Raw genomic sequence first — 26,361 nt, forward strand, 5'->3', positions numbered from 1 at the left:
AAGCCTTAAGATTTCTGTTAGTTCAGAAGTTACAAGTGATTTACAAACAATAAGTATAGGAAGGAAATGTAGTAGGTGAATATGGGTTGGGGATAACAAATGAAAGAGGAAGGCGCCTGGTAGAATTTTGCACAGAGCATAACTTAATCATAGCTAACACTTGGTTCTAGAATCATGAAAGAATGTTGTATACATGGAAGAAGCCTGGAGGTGCTAGAAGGTATCAGATAGATTATATAATGGTAAGACAGAGATTTAGGAACCAGGTTTTAAATTGTAAGACATTTCCAGGGGCAGATGTGGACTCTGACCACAATCTATTGGTTATGAACTGTAGATAAAAACTGAAGAAACTGCAAAAAGGTGGGAATTTAAGGAGATGGGACCTGGATAAACTGAAAGAACTAGAGGTTGTAGAGACTTTCAGAGAGAGCATTAGGGAATGATTGATAAGAACAGGGGAAAGAAATACAGTAGAAGAAGAGTGGGTAGCTCTGAGGGATGAAGTAGTGAAGGCAGCAGAGGATCAAGTAGGTAAAAAGACGAGGGCTAGTAGAAATCCTTGGGTAACAGAAGAAATATTGAATTTAATTGATGAAAGGAGAAAATATAAAAACGCAATAAATGAAGCAGGCAAAGAGGAATACAAACGTCTCAAAAATGAGATCGACAGGAAGTGCAAAATGGCTAAGCAGGGATGGCTAGAGGACGAATGTAAGGATGTAGAGGCTTGTCTCACTAGGGGTAAGATAGATACTGCCTACAGGAAAATTAAAGAGACCTTTGGAGAGAAGAGAACCACTTGTATGAATATCAAGAGCTCAGATGGCAACCCAGTTCTAAGCAAAGAAGGGAAGGCAGAAAGGTGGAAGGAATATATAGAGGGTTTATACAAGGGCGATGTACTTGAGGACAATGTTATGGAAATGGAAGAGGACATAGATGAAGATGAAATGGGAGATACGATACTGCGTGAAGAGTTTGACAGAGCACTAAGTCGAAACAAGGCCCCGGGAGTAGATAGCGTTCCATTAGAACTACTGACAGCCTTGGGAGGGCCAGTCCTTACAAAACTCTACCATCTGGTGAGCAAGATGTTTCAGACAGGTGAAATACCCTCAGATTTCAAGAAGAATAAAATAATTCCAATCCCCAAAAAAAGCAGGTGCTGACAGGTGTGAAAATTACCGAACTATCAGTTTAATAAGTCACGGCTGCAAAATACTAACACGAATTGTTTACAGACAAATGGAAAAACAGGTAGAAGCCGACCTCGGAGAAGATCAGTTTGGATTCCGTAGAAATGGTGGAACACGTGAGGCAATACTGACCCTACGACTTATCTTAGAAGATAGATTAAGGAAAGGCAAACCTATGTTTCTAGAATTTATAGACTTAGAGAAAGCTTTTGACAATGTTGACTGGAATACTCTCTTTCAAATTTTAAAGGTGGGAAGGGTCAAATACAGGGAGCGAAAGGCTATTTACAATTTTTACAGAAACCAGACTGCAGTTGTAAGAGTCGAGGGGCATGAAAGGAAAGCAGTGGTTGGCATGGGAGTGAGACAGGGTTGTAACCTATCCCCGATGTTATTCAATCTGTATATTGAGCAAGCAGTAAAGGAAACAAAAGAAAAATTCGGAGTAGGAAGTAAAATCCATGGAGAAGAAATAAAAACTTTGAGGTTTGCGGACAACATTGTAATTCTGTCAGAGAGAGCAAAGGACTTGGAAGAGCAGTTGAACGGAATGGACAGTGTCTTGAAAGGAGGGTATAAGATGAACATCAACAAAAGCAAAACAATGATAATGGAATGTAGTCAAATTAAATCAGGTGATGCTGAGGGAATTAGATTAGGAAATGAGACACTTAAAGTAGTAAAGGAGTTTTGCTATTTGGGGAGCAAAATAACTGATGATGGTCGAAGTAGAGAGGATATAAAATGTAGAGTGGCAATGGCAAGGACAGTGTTTCTGAAGAAGAGAAATTTGTTAACATCAAGTATAGATTTAAGTGTCAGGAAGTCGTTTCTGAAAGTATTGTATGGAGCGTAGCCATGTATGGAAGTGAAACATGGACGACAGATAGTTTGGACAAGAGGAGAATAGAAGCTTTTGCAATGTGGTGCTACAGAACCATGCTGAAGATTAGATGGGTAGATCATATAACTAATGAGGAGGTATTGAATAGGATTGGGGAGAAGAGAAGTTTGTGGCACAACTTGACTAGAAGAAGAGATCGGTTGGTAGGACATGTTTTGAGGCATCAAGGGATCGCCAATTTAGTATTGGAGGGCAGCGTGGAGTGTAAAAATTGTAGAGGGAGACCAAGAGATGAATACACTAAGCAGATTCAGAAGGATGTAAGTTGCAGTAGGTACTGGGAGATGAAGAAACTTGCACAGGGTAGAGTAGCATGGAGAGCTGCATCAAACCAGTCTCAGGACTGAAGACCACAACAACAATAACAACAACAACAACAACAACAACAACAGCAGCAGCAGCAAGTATAGTGCACACATTTTAACCACTTTTGGGACTGGTGAGACGTGTGCCATATTATTTCATTGATTCACAGGCTCATTGTTGGGCATCTAAAGTGTGAGATATCACTTAATTGTTTCTGTTGTGCATTTTGTGCCTTGTGTTTTGGCAGTGTTATGAAATTCTTTTCCTATCTGCAATAGATAAGTTCAGTAAAGGTATTTATTATCTTTTTTCCACTGTTTGCTAGAAATATACATATTTGTGCATATAGTTTTAAATTTGTTTAGTTGTTTTTGCCGTGTGGCCAGTGTGTGTAGAGAATTTCTATTTGTGCCTTTTGTTCATATTTGTGTCTAAATGTTTACACATTTTATTTGGTGCTATAATTTTATTTTATATCCCTTATTTTGATATGAAACAGAAAACTCCACAAACTCGTGGTTTGTTTCTGATGAATGCTTGTCTTTTCCTCCATTATTACAGTTCCACAGGATGAAACGGTTTACCGTTGCAACATCCAAAAGAAAATGAGAAAGACAATGCCACAATTTGAGTGACCTGCTACCAGTAGTGTATCTTTCTCTTTGGTGGTCAAACCAGTCTACAGCTCCCATTACAACTGTGTACTCTGCTACGTATGCAGAGCAGGATATAGCAGAGGTTGTACCATCTCTATTTTGTCTTGTGGCAAATCTTCTCTCTTTCGGATGGTGAGCAGTTGACAAAACTGTAACTGGCTTATTGTCTTGAAATTTGTTTGAATTAAGATGCTAATCTCTAGTAAAAAAAATTATTTTAAATGGGGCATATGTCTCACAGGACTTCATGAGAAATAAATTTATGGAATCATTTATTCCTTCTCGAGTCCAGCGAGACATGTATGTTCCACTTAAAATAGTCATAAAACTCTAAACAGCAACAGAAATGTAGAAATATGGCCTCACTCAGTAAAATTTCAAAACCAAAATACAATTTTTACAGTAATATGCGAAATTTTATTAATTTGATCATGAAAGGGTTAACTCAGTTGATTCTAAATGGGGATGCTGAGCATGAGGGGAATCAGTTGTTGCTGGGGAAAGTAATGATGCAGAGGAAACATGTTTTGTAACAAGTTAGTTAGCTTTCTTTTCTGAAAGGGAGTTGTAGATGACACATAGATGCACTGAGAACTGGTTCCTCACTCTAATTTTTTGTTAGAAATTAGCAGTCAGAACCAGTAGCCTCATTAGCTTGTAGTTTAATAAAACGCTGACAAAAACTAAATATCATTTATCCTTCTTCATCCTGGCTAGACAGCCCTTGATGGGCTTTGCCTGCTCTAAGGCATCATTCCATTTGTCCCTGTCCAGCATCTTGTCTCCATCCTATGACACTAATAATTTTTAAATCATCTTATATGTCATCCAAGTATCGAAGTCTTGGTCTCCCTGTACTTCTTTGCTCCACTGGATTTTGCACCAGTGGTATTTTTGTTAGGTTCTCATGTTCCACGCGAAAAGCATAGCCGACCCATTTCAAGTGGTTTATTTTAATGAACTTTATGATTTCAAGGTCTTTGTATAATTTGTAAAGTTCAAAATTATGTTGTCTGAACCACACTCCATCTTCACTAGTTGTCTGCTTAGTTTTTGCATAACATCTTTCGTTTAAAACATTGTATTAGCTCTTCATGCTGTTGTGTCAGTGTCCACATTTTTGAACCATTTGTTAATACTGGGCGTATTAAAGTTTTATGCAGTTGACACTTTGTTCTTCTGGATTTAGGTTATGTGGCCAGCCCATAATAGCATTTATTAGCTAGGTGGACGTGCTGTTTTATTTCCATACTAATATCAGTCTGTGATGTTACCAGTGATCTCAGATAGACAAATTCACTAACATGTTCCGTTTCCACCTGACAAATTTTAACATTGTATTTAGTTCTGGTCATATTATTCAGATGTGGTTGGTTTTATTCATATTCAGTTCCAGCCCCATTTTATTGCTGCTACAGCCAATTCCCTATATGTTTCTGTAGCAGCTAGTTCTGTTCTTGCAGTAATATCCATGCCAGAAGCTGCAGCATTCTATTGTGTATTGTGCCTGTTGTGTTGATTTGAGTGTCCTTATTACCTTCTCCAGTGCTGTGTTAAAAAGCATACATGACAGTGGATCCCTTTACCTTAGCCCACAGTTTCAAAACTTGGTGTCAGCTTTTCTTGTATCGTGTGCAAAATGCTGTGGACGCTAGATGCACAGTCGGCTGTGAATTGGGAGGGGTGGAGGGGGGGGAGTGACAATGGTGGGGGGTCCCTCAGAGCACTGTAGAGGAAATGTTGAGTGCTGGAAGGGAAAGTGGCATTCTAAACTGAAACCTACGCTCGCATTTTTTTGTAAATATTATATTGCCCCTCAACACCCACACTTCGATGGTGACCATTCAAAAAGATCTACTTTTACCTTTGCTTTCATTAGTATTTGAGAAGAATACTGCTGAAACTGCAGTGATTTATTTTCACCTGGTTTATTAACCATTTGTAACTTTCAGCAAAGCATCATGAGTGGCGAATTTTGAGTAAAACCTACGCATTTCTCCGGTTGCCATATAAAAATTTTCTTCTTTTGCCAAAACCGCTGAGTTTACACTGCCTCACCTCACTAACATGTGCAAACACAGTTGTGAGAGAATTCTGAAACAATGGTTTATTAAGTTTATTAAGTGAGCAACCGAGGAAAAGTAAAGTTAGTGGCTTATGGAGAAGCCCATTCTCGGTACAAAAAAAGCTTGTAATGTCTTCACATATCTTGCTCCAAAACCAATAGAATTTCTTGTTTCGCCAACTGTTGATGGCTGTTAAAAATGATGTTCTTTTACAAAAAAGGTCTATAGTTATTGGATTAACGTGGTAGATAATGAGGTTTTGCATAATAACGATATGGTAAAATATTTTCCTCATTGCGTGCTATCATTTGCCAAAATGTCATTTCAGTATATGAAACCATTTGCAAAATATGGGGAATGTTGAGGAATATTTCACTCTGGTTTTATCACTGGCATGGCATGACTGCAAATGAGTGAGCTACATCAGATCAATTTTTTCAGAATTGGTGACAATTAGATATCCCCACCCAAGTGTAAAGAAAAATTAAATGTGTTAGCTAAATTTTGTGTGCAACAACATATTATGTAATATGCACCAAATGCAAAGTCATAACAGCCTCTGTTTTTCATTGCATACTTTTCCAAATTTCTTGCAGAGTCTTATGTTCATGTAAATATCACAATATCTATGACTATTAACAAAATGGTGGGCACATCATCATGCATCTGATGTATAAAGCTGCAAGTAAAGAAAAATGATTCCTCCCCCCCCTCCCCCTAATAGTTTCTGTGGTATTGTTTGAGATATCTACATCCATACTCCGCAAGCCACCTGACGGTGTGTGGCAGAGGATACCTCGAGTACCTCTATCGGTTCTCCCTTCTATTCCAGTCTCGTATTGTTCGTGGAAAGAAGGATTGTCGGTATGCCTCTGTGTGGTCTCTAATCTCTCTGATTTTATCCTCATGGTCTCTTAGCGAGATATACGTAGGAGGGAGCAATATACTGCTTGACTCCTCGGTGAAGGTATGTTCTCAAAACTTCAACAAGAGCCTGAACCGAACTACTGAGCATCTCTCCTGCAGAGTCTTCCACTGGAGTTTATATATCATCTCCGTAACGCTTTCATGATTATTAAATGATCCTGTAATGAAGCGCACTGCTCTCCGTTGGATCTTCTCCATCTCTTCTATCAACCCTATCTGGTACGGATCTCACACCGGTGAGCAGTATTCAAGCGGTGGGCAAACAAATGTACTGTACCCTACTTCATTTGTTTTCAGATTACATTGTCTTAGGATTCTTCCAATGAATCTCAGTCTGGCATCTGCTTTACCAACGATCAACTTTATATGGTCATTCCATTTTAAATCGCTCCTAATGCCTACTCCCAGATAATTTATGGAATTAACTGCTTCCAGTTGCTGACCTGCTATATTGTAGCTAAATGATAAAGGATCTTTCTTTCTATGTATTCGCAGCACATTACCCCTTGTCTACATTGAGATTCAATTGCCACTCTCTGCACCATGCGTCACTTCGCTGCAGATCCTCCTGCATATCAGTACAATTTTCCATTCTTACAACCTCTCGATATACCACAGCATCATCCGCACTAAGCCTCAGTGAACTAACGACGTTATCCACAAGCTCATATAATTTTTTTTTTCCCCCTAAGGTAAGTCTTTCCGCTCCCGGGATTGGAATGACTCCTTACCCTCTCCCTTAAGACCCACATCCTTTCGTCTTTCCCTCTCCTTCCCTCTTTCCTGATGAGGCAACAGTTTGTTGCGAAAGCTTGAATTTTGTGTGTATGTTTGTGTTCGTTTGTGTGTCTGTCGACCTGCCAGCACTTTCATTTGGTAAGTCACATCATCTTTGTTTTTAGATATATTTTTCCTACGTGGATATATATATATATATATATATATATATATATATATATATATATATATATATATATATAATTTGGGCAGAGATGTCAGTCGAGGAGGAAGTGCAGAGGCAAAGATGTTGTTGAATGACAGGTGAGGTATGAGTGGCGGCAACTTGAAATTAGCGGAGATTGAGGCCTGGTGGGTCACGGGAAGAGAGGATATATTGAAGAGCAAGTTCCCATCTCCGGAGTTCGGATAGGTTGGTGTTGGTGGGAAGTATCCAGATAACCCGGACGGTGTAACACTGTGCCAAGATGTGCTGGCCGTGCACCAAGGCATGTTTAGCCACAGGGTGATCCTCATTACCTCAACCACTGTCTGCCTGTGTCCATTCATGTGAATGGACAGTTTGTTGCTGGTCATTCCCACATAGAATGCATCACAGTGTACGCAGGTCAGTTGGTAAATCACATGGGTGCTTTCACACGTGGCTCTGCCTGTGATCGTGTACACCTTCCGGGTTACAGGACTGGAGTAGGTGGTGGTGGGAGGGTGCATGGGACAGGTTTTACACCGGGGGCGATTACAAGGATAGGAGCCAGAGGGTAGGGAAGGTGGTGTGGGGATTTCATAGGGATGAACTAACAGGTGACAAAGGTTAGGTGGACGGCGGAAAGACACTCTTGGTGGAGTGGGGAGGATTTCATGAAGGATGGATCTCATTTCAGGGCAGGATTTGAGGAAGTCGTATCCCTGCTGGAGAGCCACATTCAGAGTCTGGTCCAGTCCCGGAAAGTATCCTGTCACAAGTGGGGCATTTTTGTGGTTCTTCTGTGGGAGGATCTGGGTTTGAGGGGATGAGGAAGTGGCTCTGGTTATTTGCTTCTGTACCGGGTCGGGAGGGAAGTTACGGGATGCGAAAGCTGTTGTCAGGTTGTTGGTGTAATGGTTCAGGGATTCCGGACTGGAGCAGATTCGTTTGCCACGAAGACCTAGGCTGTAGGGAAGGGACCGTTTGATGTGGAATGGGTGGCAGCTGTCATAATGCAGGTACTGTAGCTTGTTGGTGGGTTTGATGTGGACGGACGTGTGAAGCTGGCCATTGGACAGATGGAGGTCAACGTCAAGGAAAGTGGCGTGGGATTTGGAGTAGGACCAGGTGAATCTGATGGAACCAAAGGAGTTGAGTTTGGAGAGGAAATTCTGGAGTTGTTCTTCACTGTGAGTCCAGATAATGAAGATGTCATCAATAAATCTGTACCAAACTTTGGGTTGGCAGGCCTGGGTAACCAAGAATGCTTCCTCTAAGCGACCCATAAATAGGTTGAAACTTCCTGGCAGATTAAAACTGTGTGACCGACCGAGACTCGAACTCGGGACCTTTGCCTTTCGCGGGCAAGTGCTGTGGCTAAGCCATGTCTCCGCAATATCCTTTCTTTCAGGAGTGCTAGTTCTGCGAGGTTCGCAGGAGAGCGTCTGTAAAGTTTGAAAGGTAGGAGACGAGGTACTGGCAGAAGTAAAGCTGTGAGTACCGGGCGTGAGTCGTGCTTCGGTAGCTCAGATGGTAGAGCACTTGCCCGTGAAAGGCAAAGGTCCCGAGTTCGAGTCTCGGTCGGGCACACAGTTTTAATCTGCCAGGAAGTTTCATATCAGCGCACACTCCGCTGCAGAGTGAAAATCTCATTCCATAAATAGGTTGGCGTACGAGGGGGCTATCCTGATACCAATGGCCATTCCCCTTAATTGTTGGTATGTCTGGCCTTCAAAAGTGAAGAAGTTGTGGGTCAGGATGAAGCTGGCTAAGGTAATGAGGAAAGAGGTTTTAGGTAGGGTGGCAGGTGATCAGCGTGAAAGGAAATGCTCCATCGCAGCGAGGCCCTGGACGTGCGGAATATTTGTGTATAAGGAAGTGGCATCAATGGTTACAAGGATGGTTTCCCAATCTGTAACCCCCGGAAAGACGAAAGGATGTGGATTTTAAGGGAGAGGGTAAGGAGTCATTCCAATCCCAGGAGCGGATAGACTTACCTTATATGGATACTTATACTTATGGATATGTGTGTGTGTGCGAGTGTATACCCGTCCTTTTTTCCCCCTAAGGTAAGTCTTTCCGCTCCCGGGATTGGAATGACTCCTTACCCTCTCCCTTAAAACCCTGGTTTGGTACATAGTCAGGCACAAAAACAAAAAAAACTTCAAGTTTCTACAAAGGAGCTTGAACATATTGGCTCAGTGAGACCTTGACAAGTCTGCCTTGTTCATCAAACACCATCTCCTGTTAGTAACAGCTCTGCATTCTGATATGAGGCATAGACCTACTGAGCATGTACTCACTCACTAATCTACAACTCTTGCCTAGGTAACTGGAAGAATAATTTCATGTCCACTATTGTGATTGCACTTGTGAGCTTGCGTCTGGTTTCCATGCTGAATAGTAACTTATTGGCTTGTGGAGGACAACTCACTTAAAACATCATCGCCACTCCACACGGTCCATGACCACTGCCTACAGCTATGAGGCCACTGATTCCCGATTTCCTGAGCTCCTCTGCTCTGTGAAACTGCAAACATTTTGGACTCTCAGCCACAGGCTTAGAGCCTCTCCATTGTCCACTTCTTGCTCTAGCTGACAGCTCTGTTGTGCAAAGAGCTGCTTGTGCCAGGACTTTGCAAAAGTTGCTTTCTGACTGATGGTGAAAGACACCTGCCATCATGATAGAGCAACTTAACCAATATTTGGCAGTTAGAAAAAGGACAAGATGCGTTGAGCAAAAATAAGATGATGTTTACTTGGCATAGTTTGTATATATTTTGTTGCACATGTAAGCACTGATGTTTTGAAATGTTTGTCTGATAACTTTCCTACTCTGTCAGTTTGTAGTGCATAGAATTTACCAAATGATTCAGTCAGGAAGGTCCATTATAAATTTTCTTTCAGCAGCAATAAATCCTACCACCGTCGTGAGTTCCTTTGTGCTGATTGGATATTTTGACTTTATTTGTAAGGCAGATGGTGCCTCGTAACGTCACTTTCATTATTCAGTACTGGAAAGAGCAAGTGATATGTTGATGATCAAAACTGGGATCTACTTGCAAATATTTTTTCAGAGAAACTCTCAGTAATTAAAGAACTCTCAGAAATTTAATTGGAATGCTTTCCTGACCACAAGAAAGAACAAGCATTTGTATTTACCATTTTTGAAGGGTAAGAGGGGAGAGAGCCAAAGGCTTTCCATCTTTGAACATTAATGCACCAGAACACTTGCCTTTCCAGAATCACTTACATAGTGAAGTACAGGGTGACCCAAAAGTTAATTAACATTTGAAAATTCAATACGTCTGGCCTCAGCAGCCAGGAACTGTGGTCATGTGTGTGTGTGTGTGTGTGTGTGTGTGTGTGTGTGTGTGTTTGGGGGGGGGGGGGGGTTCTATTTCCGATGAAGGCCTTGTTGGTCGAAAGCTTACTTTCTGACAGTATATTTGTTGTGCATGGGGGCGACTCAGCATCTCTGCCATACGGTGAGTTGCAGTTACCCTTTTCATAATGTTGACTTCACAGAATAATGTAGGTGGAGAGGTAGAAATTGACGCAGGTGCTTGAAATGAAATGGGGTTTTATTGAACCAGAGAAAAAAGTACTATAAATGGCCAACAGATGGTGCATTGTATGATACAAACACAATAATTACCATAACAATTGATTTTTAACAGTGATGATGATCTTTATAACAGATGCTCAGCATGTCGGCCATCATTCATCAACAATGCCTGTAGTTGAGGGACATTGTTGTGAACAGCACTGTACAGCATATCAGTAGGTATGGTGAGAAATAGCTGTTGGATTTTGTCTTTTAGCATCCATAATGAGGTCGGATGATTGTAGTAGATTTGAAGACTTCAGATAACACCACCAATAATCACTCAGATTGATGTATGGGGGCCTGGGAGGCCAAGCATTGTAGCTACACAACACCACAATCCTCTCCAAACGATGTGTGCAAGAGACACTTTCACAAGTGTAGCAGTATGAGGTATAGTACCATCCTGCATAAAAGTTGTACCTTCCACTATATGTTTATCAGCCATGCTAAGGTGATGCAGTTCTTTATCACATCAGCATACCTCGCACCTGTCACACTAACAATTCACATATGGTATTATTAACACATTGTTGTCCAGCGCCATCTATTTAGCTTCTTTTTGCACTTGTTTTTGGTTTCAGGCACGTGTGTCAAGTTTTACCTCTCTACTTTTGGGTCACCCTTTATTGTGAAGAAATAATGGAATTTGCTGTGAGGGGTTACCAAATGCGAGCGTTGAATTTTTTAATTAACTTCCTAATGAAAAAAATTTCAATCCTTGTATAGGCCATGTTCGTTTAAGAATGTGCCAATGAGTTAATGAATGTGACTACTTAGTCTTCAAAATGCCTGTTTCCTACAAACATGATTCCAAATTAAAACACCTCAAAATTGGCTTCCGTATTGTTTAACCCTCGCATGGTATCAGCTCTGGAAAATTGTATGTCTGGGGTCTTTTTTGATCCCAAAGTGATTCTTGCAACTTCATGTCAGTAAAATGTAAAATATTTCCACAAAAATAATAATGGTTTTTTTGAGAGACCCATGGACAATGTTAAAATTACAGTTCCTTAGTTGCTTCCTATAATTAAGTTTCGTATAAGTTGCAATTGTGTGCTAGCTATGCCTGAAATATATTTTAGTTTGTTTTGTTCCAGAAATTGTTTTAAATCACACTATTTAACAATACTGTAATTAATTAATCTTAAAAAGCTCATTGTGGCTCAAAAAACAGGTAAGCCATTTTCCCACATGCTTTGTGTGAGCCACACATTATTAGTAGACCAAAGAATGCCTACAGTTCTGTAGAGTCAGGTTCAATCCAGTGTTCAATATATGGGTGTAGAATTTTACTATCATCTGCATGATTATTGATATGCATTACTATTACACCCTGCATGTGATGGGTAGTAAAAAGTCTGAGACAGTCTGTCCATGTCTGTAAGTTTTGGTCTAAGGTAACATGGAATATGTGCAATTTCATGTGTTACATTCCTTGAAATGTGCTTGTGCACATCAGGGCCATGCGGAGTGGCCACGCAGTTTGAGGTGCTACGTCACGGATTGTGCGGCGCCTCCTGTCTGAGGTTCGAGTCCTCCCTCGGTCATGGGTGTGTGTGTTGTTCTTAACACAAGTTACTTTAAGTTAGTTTAAGTAGTGTGTCTAGGGATCGAGAACCTCGGCAGCTTGGTCCCTTAGGAATTCACACACATTTGACCATTTTTGCACATCAGGTGGTACTATGTCCTATGTTATCTTTCCACTTCTAGATACAAGAATAGGTGCATTAGTTTCCTACCATTATCATCATCTGCACATTCACTCACATCCACTTTATCTCAGACCTGTACATCTTCTCTTATCATATCGGAATCAGCATCACTCTCATCTTCATTTCCGAAAATTGATTCATTATCACTATCAATCTTCTGTAAATCTGCTAGATCCTACTTGAAACTGTAGTTCCTTTCAAATCGTATTTCATCATCCATGACAAATAAAATGTAACTCCACGTCTTACTCCAATTAAGCAGTTCCTAACTGTGAATTTGTCATTACAGTGCACATGTGTGTATTTTCTACAAATTATTTACTACAATAGACATATAAATTGTCTGTTTATAGGGATAATTGTTTCCAAGTTTTTATTTTTATAATAAAGTAGAAGTATAACATCGTCCCCACTGCAAAAATTTCAAATTATTATACTACCATAATTGTTTTACCCAATTATTATAAAAAGTCCACAAAGGTGTTTCTGGAGGATGAGAAGTCTACATCCAAATTAAAACTGTTTCTTTGTAGCTAAACAAGCCGTGAAGTGTAAGACCTCAGACACCATGTGAGGGTTAAAAATTGAAGTTTTTGTAAACCCACATGATGAGCCAGATACAACAGGCATACTGGTTTGCACCCTCAAATCAGGCTGGCAAGTCTTATGGTCTCTTTGCACTTCCTGCACTTACTTTTTTATGTTATTTATTGATTTTTTTCCTTCCTTTTTGGAATCTTTTTTTACATATGTTTGGAAAATTGACAATGTTCTCACCTTAGAGAGCCCTTTCTTCTCTTATTAATCATTTGAATGGTTTCTTCAGCCAGCTGCTTATTGATGTGCCCATGTTCTCTTCATCAATAACTTCAAAGTTAGTTTTGACAAATATCTTTTCAAATTTAGGAATATACTACAGCCTCAGACATATCACTCCCAAAGGGATCATGAAAATGAAATTAGATTTATAACAGCACATGCAGTCCTTCCCATATCACTCCCAAAGGGATCATGAAAATGAGATTAGATTTGTAACAGCACATGCAGTCCTTCCCACAATCCCAACATAAATGGAACAGGAAGACACCGCAATATATTGGCTTATTCTACAGAAGGAAGTACCATGTACCATGCACTTCACAATGACTTGCAGAGTACGAATGTGGATTAGATATAAACACATCTTGTTTTTCTTTCCCCTGAAATCTTGGAATGGAATCTCATAGTGACATGACCTTTAATCATTTATATAGATATTTGCAGGGCGTTGTGCTAAACCTTACTAAAGTATTAAGTCTGTAATTGGTCTTTATTTCACAACTGCTTCATTCCATTTTGTAGTGATCACTACAGCAACCCCATTTTGAGTTGTATAGGTAACACCACAGAAATAAACTAGTCTGAAAAGTTCATTACATTTACTGCAAATGTCTGTCAATCCCAGTATTGCAGTTCAAGGTCTCAAGTATTCTTTTCTAAAAACTTGTAGTTTTACTTATTGTTTCACGTCTAAATAATTTACTTAAGTTACAGTGAATGAAGGAATAGATTTTGCCTCAGCTGTTAAATTTTATTTTATTTTTCCAAAATTTGTCATTTGTAGTAAAAATACCATTGTCAAGTGGCAACTGCAGTCAGATACAAGAATGCAGTCTTGATTTTTCACGATATGTGCCAGTATATTGTACCACTGTACCAGTACCTTGAGAAAAGCAATAATGTTTTAAGACATCTAAATTTCAGAACCCCCCCCCCTGCCCCACCACCACCACCACCTCCACCTGCAAGGTCACAGTGACAAAACATACATAAACATGGGAAACATACCGGGACAATCACACACTGCTATCATAGAAAAATTAATCTCACATCTGAGATAATATTGTGTGCATAAGCACATCTACCATACTGGTGCCTATGCATATGTCATAATGCAAAAGAAATGATACACAGTCTACACACATAGCTATTTAAACAGAGAGAATCAAACAGTGGAAACTCCAGGTAGAAATAGCAACAATCTAGGGAAAGATAATTGGTATGTACCATAAAGATAACATGCTAAGTTGCAGACAGGTACCATTAAAAGACACTTACACATAGGATTTCGGTCTCAGCATTTGTCGGAAAAAGAGAAACGCACACCATTCATTCACACGAGCGAACACACTCATGCACACATGACTGCCAACTGTAGCAGCTTGGGCCAGATTGCAACGATCACACGGAATGATAGCAGCAGAGTAGAGGGGACGTGGAAAGGGGAAGAAGGAGGAGGGGGGGGGGGAGAGAGTGTATGGGTGGGAGGAGAAAAGAGCACTATCTGGTGTAGTGTAAGAGGACTAGAATGCCAGCAGGCACAGCATCAGGTTGTGGGGCAGGAAGATGGGGAAAAAGTGATTGAAAAAGGAGAGGAGTAGGGAAAGATAGGCGTGTGCATTTGCAGAGCGTGGCAAACAGAATGTAGGAGACAGGAATGGGGAGGAAGTGATAGTGCAGAAGGGGGGTGGAAACTGTTGGGTGGAGGGTGTTGGGACGGTATGTTATCATAGGTTGAGGCCAGGATACTTAAGGGAGTAGAGAGTGTGTTGCAAGGATAACTCCCATCTGCACAATTTAGAAAAGTTCCAGCCTCGAAGGAGTGCATCCTTCGTCACCCAGTACCACGCTGGAACGGAACAACTGAACCACATCCTTTGCCGGGGCTTTCATTACCTATCATCATGCCCTGAAATGAGGGACATCCTATCCAAGACCCTTTCCACTCCTCCTAAAGTGGTGTTCAGTTGTCCACCCAACCTCCTTAACATCCCGGTCCATCCCTATACTACTCCCAACCTCAACCCCAACCCCTTGCCACAAGGATCGTATCCCTGTGGAAGACCCAGGTACAAGACCTGCCCTGTCCACCCACCAGTGCTTCCTATTCCAGTCCTGTGGCAGGTAGGTTTGTCCTACCACATTATGAGCCGGGCCAGCTGTGAAAGCAGCCGTGTCATTTACCAGCTTTGCTGCAGTCATTGCACAGATTTTTCTATTGGTATGACATTCACCAGCTGTTGATTTCAATAGCTGCTTCACTATCCGAGTCATCTGCATCCTCCATTCCACTACCAGTTTTTGTGAACTGTGCAGATGGGAGTTATCTTTAGAACACATTCTCTGCTCCTGTGATTATCCTGGTGTCAACCTACAGTAACACATTGTCTCCACATCCTCCACCCAACAGCTTCCACCCCCCCACCCTATCATGTGCTCAGCATTCCCATCTCCTACAGTCTTAGTTTGCCACCCTCTGCCAATGTACCTGCCCGTCTCCCCCCCCCCCCCTTTCTTTTTCGCTACATTTTCTCCACCTCCTTTCCCCACAGCCTCATGGCACTGCACCTGTTGGCATTCTAGTCCCTGCATGCTCTGTCAGACAGCACTCCTATCTGCCATCACCTATACACTGCTATCCTTTCGCCTTCCCCCTTCCCACCCTCTCTAGATTGCTGCTACCACCCTATTTAATAGCTGCATTCTGGCCCGAGCTGCTGGAATCATCGGTCATGTGTGTATAAAGTAAGCTTGCTTGTGTGAATGAATGGTGTATGTTTGTCTTTCTCCAATGAAGGCTGTGGTTGAAAGGTTATAAGTAAATGTCTTTTAATTGTGCCTGTCTGCAACTTAGCATATTATCTTTATGGTAAGTATCTTTCTACATTGTTATTAACAAGAGAATTTTTAATGTAAGTAAATAAATTAAAATTTGCCTACATTATAGGAACAGCTAAAACAGAGAAGTAACATAAGGCAAGTACCGAAATTGACTAGTTTTGGAAAACAAAAGCTCTGTAAGAGTCATGGTGAAATGTGTTTCTTCATTGTATTTTGACCCTGTTCTATTTTAGGATGCAATTTTGTAGATTTGGTTGTGGTGTGTTGAACTGGCTGGCAGCGTGTGTCTCTTAGACTATATTTAAACACTCTCTTCAGTGTCTATGCAGAGTATTCATGAAATTTTTCTGATTTGGTTTTCATCTCCACATATGCCCAATTCTTCAACCAAAAAAACTTTTTTTTTCTTAGTTGCATATCAAGTTGATGGTTTCAAGTAGCTGCCAACAGAAAATGTCTGCTTGAAACTTTCAAAAAAAGTATTAGCAAGAGCCATACTTACTGCATCTGACATTGTGTAGCAAAATGTACCAACTCTTTGACTGACAATTATTGACTTATGAAATTGCTTTTATTTATGCACATTCTTATTGTTATATCAGTGGAACGTAAATGTGTCTTTGTAGCAACTATGATCCCTGGTTTATATTGCTTGCATTAGCTAATGTAACACATACAAATAATGTTTCAGTTCTGTAATACTATTGTCAATCACTTTCCATTTTACAGGGCACCAGAATTACCCAAGAGGATAAGAAAGAGTTACCAAAACGACATCCAACAGGAAGTGTCGGCAGAGGTCGGGGTATGAGTGGATATGGCAGAGGTCGGGGTATGAGTGGATATGGCAGAGGTAGGGGTGTAAGTGGATATAGCAGGGGTCGGGGTGTAAGTGGATATAGCAGGGGTCGGGGGGTAAATCGATATGGCAGGGGTCGGGGTGTAAGTGGATACAGCAGAGGTCGAGGGAAGAAAATGGTTTTCAACAAGCGGCGCGTATGGGTGTATGATAAGACACCATGTGATGTTTGTGGTAGAATTTTCACATCGAATTGTGGGATGCTCATCCATCGAACACATGCCCACAAATAAGAAGTTGTGTGATTGTGTGTAACATTCAAGATTGATGAATTCTTGTTGTCAGAAGTGTAGACAATATTGTAACAGTGGCCGTAACTGTGACGTTCATCCACCCATGCTCCATTTTAAGGTAATGGATGTTATAAGATGAAATATAATGTTTTGATATTTTTTCCTTAAGTTATTAATTTCTGAGGTGATTTGTTTTGAGAACTGTGTGTAAAGAACAGTTTTTTCTATGAATGTTAATTTAAGGAGCTAAAACATTTATGTATTGTGACATTTGAAGAGATGTTTGAGATTTCAATTTATCAGACTAATATTGATATTAAAATCATGTGACTGAATTTCACTGTGGCTATAGGGTGGTACTGGAATTTCAGTGAATCCTTGAGAGACTCTTCCGATTATTAAAAAGACATCTTCTGTTGTATCTATTTCCATTATGTTCCTATAAAGCTTATGTTATAAATATAATTGTATGTGGTTGACTTCCGAAAGGAAAATTTGCATTGATGATAAGTGCTACTTCTGCCGTCAGAAAAGGTGTATTGTTTCTGATTGCTTAGTAATAGAAAGAATATGTGTATGTACTACTTTTAATTTTTGATATGAGAAACAGTGAACTGTTTCTTTTTTTTTCCAAATTAGTTCCACAGTTTCCATTTGATAAAGTTCCAGTTTTTTATGTCGAGAGAGTCTGTGAATGTGCATAATTTTTGTTAAATGTAGATGGAATTGCAAGAAAATTTTATGATAATTTAGTTCTAGTATAATATTTTGAGCACTGTGGATAAAATGAAATTGAAAGAATATAGTTTATACCGATTTCTGTTCTTCCACAATAGTGGTTGTAAAATAATGTGATCTATTGAATGGTTAACAAGAGCCTAGTTCATCTTGCACTGTCATGAAGCAATAATAATGTATATTTTCAGTATTGCAACAGCATTCTTTGACCACTTATTGCATGACTTTGCTGGGAAGAATTACTGAAGACTGTGAGATCACATAAGATGTAGACTGTACAAATAAAATGATTACTGGAACTACATTTGTATTTGAGTCTATAAATGATTAACACAGAGATTTGTAATACTACACTCTACTATCGAATTCTCCTATTAATTTGCTTAGACTGTAGCTTTCTTACAGTCAGTGACCTTGTTTTAATAATCTTTCATCAAGGTTTCATACTGAAGAATCACTGCCACATGCAAGGTAGTGATATTTAAGGAGAAGTTCTGATGAAGTCTAATTTAGTTGGTAATTATAACTCCACAAAAATTGTATGTACTGATTGATTTTAACTTTCAATGATCTGAATCAGAGTTGAAAGGAAAAGTAACTGGAAGGGTTGATTGTCATAGCCATATGGTGATATGCTTAAATATTTAAAAAAGTTAGGATTCAGAGAGGCTATAAATACAGTTAAGTTGCTGGGTATTGATCTTTCTTGATTTCTGTAACTATATGGGAGTGTCAAGTAACTATATGAGTGTGTCAAATTTGACCTTCAAAAGAGCCAAACTCTCCATTCTGAATAGAAACAAAAGAAAGTGTGGTGCCCAGTTTCCACTTAAAACCAATTTGAAGAAATAACTGGTAATACAGGTTTTCGTAACGTGTTTCATTGTCCTTTTGTAGAACCCCTTATTGCAACAGAATAAGAAGTGTACACAAGTTGAGAGAACTCTTGATATTCAGTATCAGTGCTTAAGCAAAGGAAGGCTGATATGTGGTAGGAATGTATAGAAACGCTGTTTAAAGCAAAGAAGATCTAAAGACAGTGTTAAGGTTTGGGTGGTGGTAGCTGGGCGTTGGTGGGGAGTGTCTTTCCAGGAGGTGTTGCTGTGCATGTGAAATTAATTCACACTCAACAAGGTTGCTTATATAATTTATTCCATGCACAATCGATTTGAACTTCTTTGCCTACTTTCTGGAAAAGTTTGTGTCCTGTAATTTTTCTGATAGAGGATTGACTGTGTTTTGCAAGAGATAAGGTATCTCCTTCCTGCCAGCATTATTCAACCTAATTAAAGTTATGTTTGTCAGAGGAAAAAAGTAAATGGAATAAATTAATGCATTTACCAGTGAGAAAATAGTCAAACCATGTTCAATATGATTAAGTTAGCGCCTAGCAATGGCTTCAGGACCTACACAAGTGTGACAACACCTTTTCGCCACATAGTCAGCACGGGTACATCACAGGCCACTGGTGGCTCGTTAATAGCGAGGGAACAGAACACTGTGAGAGGTAAATGAACTCTCCATGTGAGTCGTTCTACAGGAAGCAGAGATGTCTGAACCCACGTGGAGACAAGCACGGGAAGGATTCGGTGTGTGGCTGGTGTGGACAGCTAAAGGCAATTGGCTAGGTACTCTGCACACCACACGGCATGATATGCTCTATGAGATCTGTAGTGGATGAACTTCAATTCAGCACTGGCCCACCTGGCCTACTGCCGACTGCCAGTACACATCTCCGCCAGTGGGTCTGCCCACCCTACGTGTCATGTGCACCCTTCGTGGCAGGTTTCCACATTATCCTGCTGTGCTACCCATGCCAGCTTGTCTGTCTCCATCGAGATGTCCGCTGGTCTGGAGATGATGGATGCAAATAATTGAATGGAACAATACATTGGAGTGAGCTCTGCGTCCCCCCCCCCCCCCACACACACAGTGCACATTTTCACATTTTACAGAAAATGTAGAAACAGAACACTACTCTGCTACAGTTAGTCACCCCCTAGGATTGCTTTATTTTAAGAGTCTGACCAGAGTGGGAAGGATGGGAGTGTACAACAAGTGGAAGTAATGTTGAAATGGGCTCCCTCATGAGAAAACTGCTCACAGAATTGCGGTCGTTGCGTCTGTGGAGGCAGACCGAGAACAACTGCACAGCTGCACTTTTCTCAGACACTAGTGTCTTCATAGCTTCCGCATACCGAATCAAACGATGGTGATCTCAAGGAACCGTCCCAGACTCACTTTGTCCAAGCCAAGGGCAAGCACATCACACACTTCTGCAAAACATGACCATATAGTGTGAAAAGCAACGTATGTGTATTGTGTGTTGTACCCTTTGCACCAGGCTGTAGGGTATTTTGGTATCATTCCATCTAATGGCCAAAATTGGTGCCCTTTGTATCTCAACAAGATTTTCGAAGCAGCTTTCCTGGTCTTATTTACAACATCCTTGTTAATTTAAATAAAAGTCCCACCATCAGTTTTGCACTTAGTGGACAAAAGCAGAAGTTGGGAACACTTTAGTAAGATGACTAACTGTTCTGGATGAACAATACTCAAGAATCGGTCAAACATGCACCTTAAAAAGCCACTTCCTTTGCAAATGAGTTACATTTTCTTCAGGTCCTTCGTATGAATGTCAGTCTGGTATTTGCTTTTCCTAATATGTAATTCATCTAAGCTACATCATACTCTGCAGCCCATCTAAAGGTGTGTGGCAGAGGGTACTTCTTGTACCACTAACTGATCCCCCTACCTGTTCCACTCCTGAATGGTGTGTGGGAAGGATGATTGTCAGTAAACATCTGTTAGCTCTAATGCCTCAAATTTTGTCTTGGTCATCTTGTGAGATGTATGTGGGAGGAAGTAATAAGTGGCCCAATTTTTCCCGGAAAGTGTTCTTGAAATTTCAGTAGTAAACTTCATCATGATGCACTAGTGATGGGCTAAACTGCGATTTTCCGATATCAGTGATTTCTGTGAATGCTACTTTTCAGTATCTGTTATTCTTAACTGTGATTTGTCGCAGTTAAGAGTCGCAGTTAAGGAACCTAAGTCGTGTATCCCTCCGCCACTGCTATTTCTGCGATTTCTGCGACTTCTTCGATTTCTGTGACTCCTGCGACTTACCACCGTATGAAAAAGTTACATATGTCCACACAGAAAATTGCATCTCAACAAACCTGTCATTGGTAAGTATGTTTTATGTTTGTTCTTCCGTTGGCTTTAATCTTGTATTGAAGAAACAACTGTGAAATATTAATAGTGTAATTAATATGTAAGTAGCCATACAGTAGCGTAATAGTTCGTGTTTATAAAATGAATTCTACCAAATTGTTATGTTCACAGGTATGCGAACTACATTTTAGTCACTCAGTAAAGTGATAACTCAAAATATCATTGTCAACAGATCTGGAGAAATTGCCACTGCATCTTTAGACCGTTTTCGTCAGATGAGAGGTTAGTTTCTTAGTGTTTCGATGGACTTAATTACTTCAGTGAGATCGTTCTTGCAAATGTGAAATATACCCCATTGAGTGGCTTTCATTAGAGCAAATTTTAGCAATCTACTCTGTCAATTATATTACTTGTAATTAGTGACAGCAAAAATTGTTTAATAATCCTTGTGATTTTGCAGACACAGTTCTGACTCTGATTACTGGTTGCTGTACGTATCTATCCACATCAAGGCTGTTGAGAGAGACTCGTGAAGATTCAAGACAGCTCTTAGAAGATTTTGCAGTTTAAAAGTGACATAATTGTGAAATAAGTGTGCAGATGAGTGATTAAACTGTGTTTTATTGAAGTTGTTGTGCGATTTTAAAGGAATAATAAATGTTAAATACAGTGAGTGAATAATGAAAATCTCATTTTCCACATGTTTAAGCCGTCCCACCCGTAATTTTCCCACTTATTTACTACTGGTAAACACTAGTTGGAGAAGGACATACCCCCCCCCCCCCCCTCCCCGTGTCCACAATCTTGGGTGTGACACTGACCTGTAACATATCCCAAAGTCTACAATATGCATTTTGAGGCTGTTGATAAGAAAGTGGGAAGTACAGATCTTCCATTTAAATCAGGAATAGGTTAAGTGCATTACTTGAAAGTAACACAGGAAAAGCTTACTTATGTAGGTGGTAGTAGTGTCTGCAAAAAGTTCTTGTGTGTGAAGTTGCCATGTAGAACACCAGGTGTAAAACTTTTATCCCGAGTCTTGAACTGTGTCGGAACAAAAGTGAGGCATTCATATGACCCAATAATACTGTTTTCATTTCACTACACTTATACAGATGTCTGAGTTCCTCTGTGTTAACATTGCAAAGCCTGTAGGCATGTGGAGTATTAACCAAAACTGTCATATTGGAAGCAGAATCAAACACATTTGTTACGTTACTTGATATTTTCAGGAGAAAAAGGCAATGTTGCTTCTTATTAATATAATACATTGAGTCACAGCAGTATTTGACCAACCATAACTGATGCTGAATGTTCATGTCGTCATATAATATGAAGGGCTTATTTCAATAGTGGTACAAGTCCATTACCTCCACTTTTCTGTCTATAATGCTTCTGAAATTAGTGATCCAAACAAACATAAATAAAGGTTCATCTCTAGCAAGAAGCCATATGCTTGAATATCTCAAAATGAACAAAAATGGACTTGTACCACTATTGAAATAAGCCCTTCATATACACACACAGCACATCGATCTCGTGAGGCACAAGGCTCTCATAACGAAGTACGTACGTCGGTCAACAGATGACACTAGGAAAAGTATGTTAACTGCGCTTTTTAGTTGCTACTTGCGACTCTTAGTTGCGATTTGTCACAGAAATCGCAGTTTGACTCGGTAGCGAATAGCGTAGTATGAACTTTGCTCAACAGATGGCAGTGCTAACTGCGCTTTTTAGTTGCTACTTGCGACTCTTAGTTGCGACTTGTCACGGAAATCGCAGTTGGACTCGATAGTGTATCGCAGAGATGGGCGTAGTACGAACTTTGACCCACAGCTGGCACTGTTAACCGCGCTTTCTAGTTGCTACTTGCGACTCTTAGTTGCGACTTGTCACGGAAATCGCAGTTAGACTCGATACCGTATCGCAGAGATGGACGTAGTACGAACTTTGGCCAACAGATGCCACTGTTAACCGCGCTTTTTAGTTGCTACTTGCGACTCTTAGTTGCGACTTGTCACTGAAATCGCAGAAAGCAGTGCTAAATTCGACCAATAGATGGCTCACGTCTTTCAATGTGAAATACTACTTGCGACTGCTAACTGTGACTGAAATCGCAGTTAGATTCTGCAAAGTTGCTACTGTGATATCTGTGACTTCACAGTCACTGTGATTTCTAACAGATACGCGATTTCCTGTCCACCACTACTTCTGCGTATGGTACTGAATAGACTCGCTAAATTCACTTGATATTCCCTTTCCATTTGAATGACTCGTGCTATATAATCCTCATGTAAACCACGCCCGGGTTCGATTCCCGGCGGGGTCAGGGATTTTCTCTGCCTCGTGATGGCTGGGTGTTGTGTGATGTCCTTAGGTTAGTTAGGTTTAAGTAGTTCTAAGTTCTAGGGGACTGATGACCATAGATGTTAAGTCCCATAGTGCTCAGAGCCAACTCATGTAAACTAAGACACTGAGACAGAAAATTCAATTTTTTGGTTAAAGAAATGCTATTCTTCACATAAGTGACAACTTTTATTATCATTCATAATACGTTATGAGGCTGAGCGACCAATACCATGATGAGAGTGGCGTGCTGGCAGCAGTGTGTCCATAGCCCCGTGGTACCGCCAGTGTCTCTTGTCACAACGGTCAAAGAATCGTCAGGTCTAACTGTGGTAGTGGCCAGCTTGGGCGAGCATTTTTTTCTGATTTATTTTATGGAGCTGCGAATTTCCAGAAAAAATTCTGTAACGAAATCGGAAGCAAACCTTTACACATCAAGTCCTCTTGGTAGCTGGACTCAGTAAGTTGTGTTAATGGTCATAGGTCTCGGCTTCCTGACTGTCAAGCTGCTTCACAATACAATCATCTCTGAAGAAATTCGAATCGACCGTTTAAATGGCTCTGAGCACTATGCAACTTAACTTCTGAGGTCATCAGTCGCCTAGAACTTAGAAGCAATTAAACCTAACCAACCTAAGGATATCACACACATCCATGCCCGTGGCAGGACTCGAACCTGCGACCGTAGCGGTCGCTCGGCTCCAGACTGTAGCGCCTAGAACCGCACGGCCACTCCGGCCGGCGAATTGACCGTCAACAATACGAATTTCAATATTGTTCTTCACTGAAGACTCACATGCCAGGGTGATAAGAATGAAGGAAAAGAGCCTCTTGATTACTATAGGGCCTCTATGCTAAATTTCCACAGTAGCAATTAGGAACTCTTTGCGGACATTTGCTAACAGCGACTCTAGCAACTTACTTTTTCTCTGGGTAGCTTCAAATATGGGCAATTTTGTCGCCTTAAATCCAATTGAATATTTTAAATATCACTTTTGAATACCGTTCACTTCTCCATTAATTAATGTATGGACCTCAAAACAAGCAATTTGCCTGAGTAGTTATACAGCAGGTTCTGAAAGGTATTGACACAATGTTTTGCATCCATTTACCATAGGGAATCAAAGAAAGAAACCAAACACAGTACACTGCATTTACTCTTTGTGCCTTGACTAACACATATGAATCCATGACAAAAATAAATTAGTTGAAGAATCTCCTGTGAAAGGAAAAAGAACAGGGTGTGACACTTTCCTTATAGCGCACTGTATCAGAAACAATGAAATTAATTCTTTGCCACATTGATGTAATGCATACTAGTGTAATAAAATACTCATCAAATGGAAACGGTTTTGTGCCTCCGTTGCTATCGAGTGTGAAACACAAATCGTAGACAGATTTGATGGGTCACCACTCAACGACATTAAAGTTTTTACACCGTCGAGAGTGAGGAGTGGAGCAGACGTAGTTGGCAGAAGGCGAGGCAGTGCAGTGCTTCTGCCCCTACCGGTAGGCAGCAAATGGGACCCATTTCAGAGAACTGACACATGCGGTGTTCAGAGGCAGATGGTCGGCCGAGAAATCTCTCGCTAAAATATTGTTGAACCAAACTTATTACCAATGTGACAGCAAGCGAAATATATTGTAGATTCGCTTGAGAATTACACTCATAGCTTCAACACCGAGAGGAAAGGGGCGATAAAAGTTTTGTCGACGTGTGCTTTCGGTTGCGAGACGTCGTATTAGCTAATCTCGCATTTTACCTCAAGACTATGGTCGTAATCAAGAGTGATGTACTCAGACTGCAGTCAAGATTTCCACCGGGAAGTGCCGCAGTCTACAATGTTGCCAGATCGAGCATATTGCTGGACATAGAATTCTGAAGGGAGCACCACTGTATTGTCCACCTTACATGTACGACTTGGCGGTCAATGTTTTTTTGTCTAAGACTGTATCTACAACACATGTTGCACGCTGAAGACCCAGAAGAATTAAAAAAAAAAAACAAAATTAGTTTATGAGAGCAACGTTAACTATTGCGTTCGAAGTCTTCACAGTATTGTATACGTATGTGTAAACGCCTTCCAATGCCCACACAAGGCTAGACAAGGATACACAGTCTACCTTCAAAATTATCAATACGCCTCAGTTAGTGGATGAACTCAGACTTAGGTTGATAATCATTTAGAATATTCAGCAGTACTGTACCCACTGGAGTTAAACTCGTTTTCAACCAATGATTCCCACAGCTACAGGAACACTACTTGTGATACCTCCTAGACAAAATACTTACACAGTGGTATTAGACGAAAAGATCAACCTGACACAAACTGTGGGAAGTTTGTTTTACAACCTTCGTACCTGGATAAAGAGCTTCTTCTATTTGAGATATTTGTGAAAGTTGCTGCAAAAGACGATTTAAGAAGAAACTAAATTCCTTCAACTACGACAATGGTAAAGAGATCGTTTTAACGGCACTAAATCGTGGTTTGTGGATCGTTTACCAGCCGTACTCTACCGCGTTTCGCTGGTTGGAAGGCAAAAAGCTTACTAACAAGTTTCACAGAAGGAAAAGGGGGACGAAATATCTCCCACTGGAAGGTCATGTTGTTTTCGAGGCGTGTTTTTTTAAGTAAGTACAGTTTTGAAATTAAAGAAAAAACGTGCTATGATATCTCAATAATTTTATTTTTACATGAAAGCCTGTACCTTAATCTACTTTTCTACATAATTACCGTCAGTATCGATGCACTTGTCATAACGTTGTACCAGTTTTTGAATATCCTCCTCATAGAAGCCGCCTGATTTGTTAACCACTGTATCACCACTGTTTGACTTCGTCATCGTCTTGAAGACGCTGACCGCCCGGGTGCTCCTTCAAGTGCAGGAACAGATGGTAGTCACTGGGCGCAAGATCGGGGCTGTACGGAGGATGATTTAGAATTTCCAGTCGAAAAGATGTGATGAGATCTTTGGTCTGATTCGCCACATGCGGATGGGCATTGTCTTGCAGCAAAACGATGCCCTTGCTCAACTTCCATGGACC

At 40.5% G+C, this 26,361-nt stretch overlaps 1 protein-coding gene across 3 annotated transcripts in view; it reads left to right on the forward strand.

Moving 5' to 3' along the window:
• The window catches only part of LOC126236001 (uncharacterized), a 78,526-nt gene extending 60,378 nt beyond the window's left edge, over positions 1-18,148 (forward strand). Inside the window, exons 6-7 of one of the 3 annotated variants that reach the window (XR_007544858.1) lie at positions 2,971-3,197; positions 16,692-18,148. Coding sequence is in view for 1 of the 3 variants with exons in the window: in XM_049945010.1 (XP_049800967.1) it covers positions 16,692-17,054 (363 nt within the window). In the remaining 2 variants the exon portion in view is untranslated. The remainder of the gene's footprint in view (positions 1-2,970; positions 3,198-16,691) is intronic. The other 2 variants (XR_007544859.1, XM_049945010.1) reach the window with 2 other exon arrangements.
• Positions 18,149-26,361: the final 8,213 nt, after the last annotated feature.

The sequence above is a fragment of the Schistocerca nitens genome, chromosome 2, assembly GCF_023898315.1.
Source record: "Schistocerca nitens isolate TAMUIC-IGC-003100 chromosome 2, iqSchNite1.1, whole genome shotgun sequence".
Lineage (NCBI taxonomy): Eukaryota > Metazoa > Arthropoda > Insecta > Orthoptera > Acrididae > Schistocerca > Schistocerca nitens.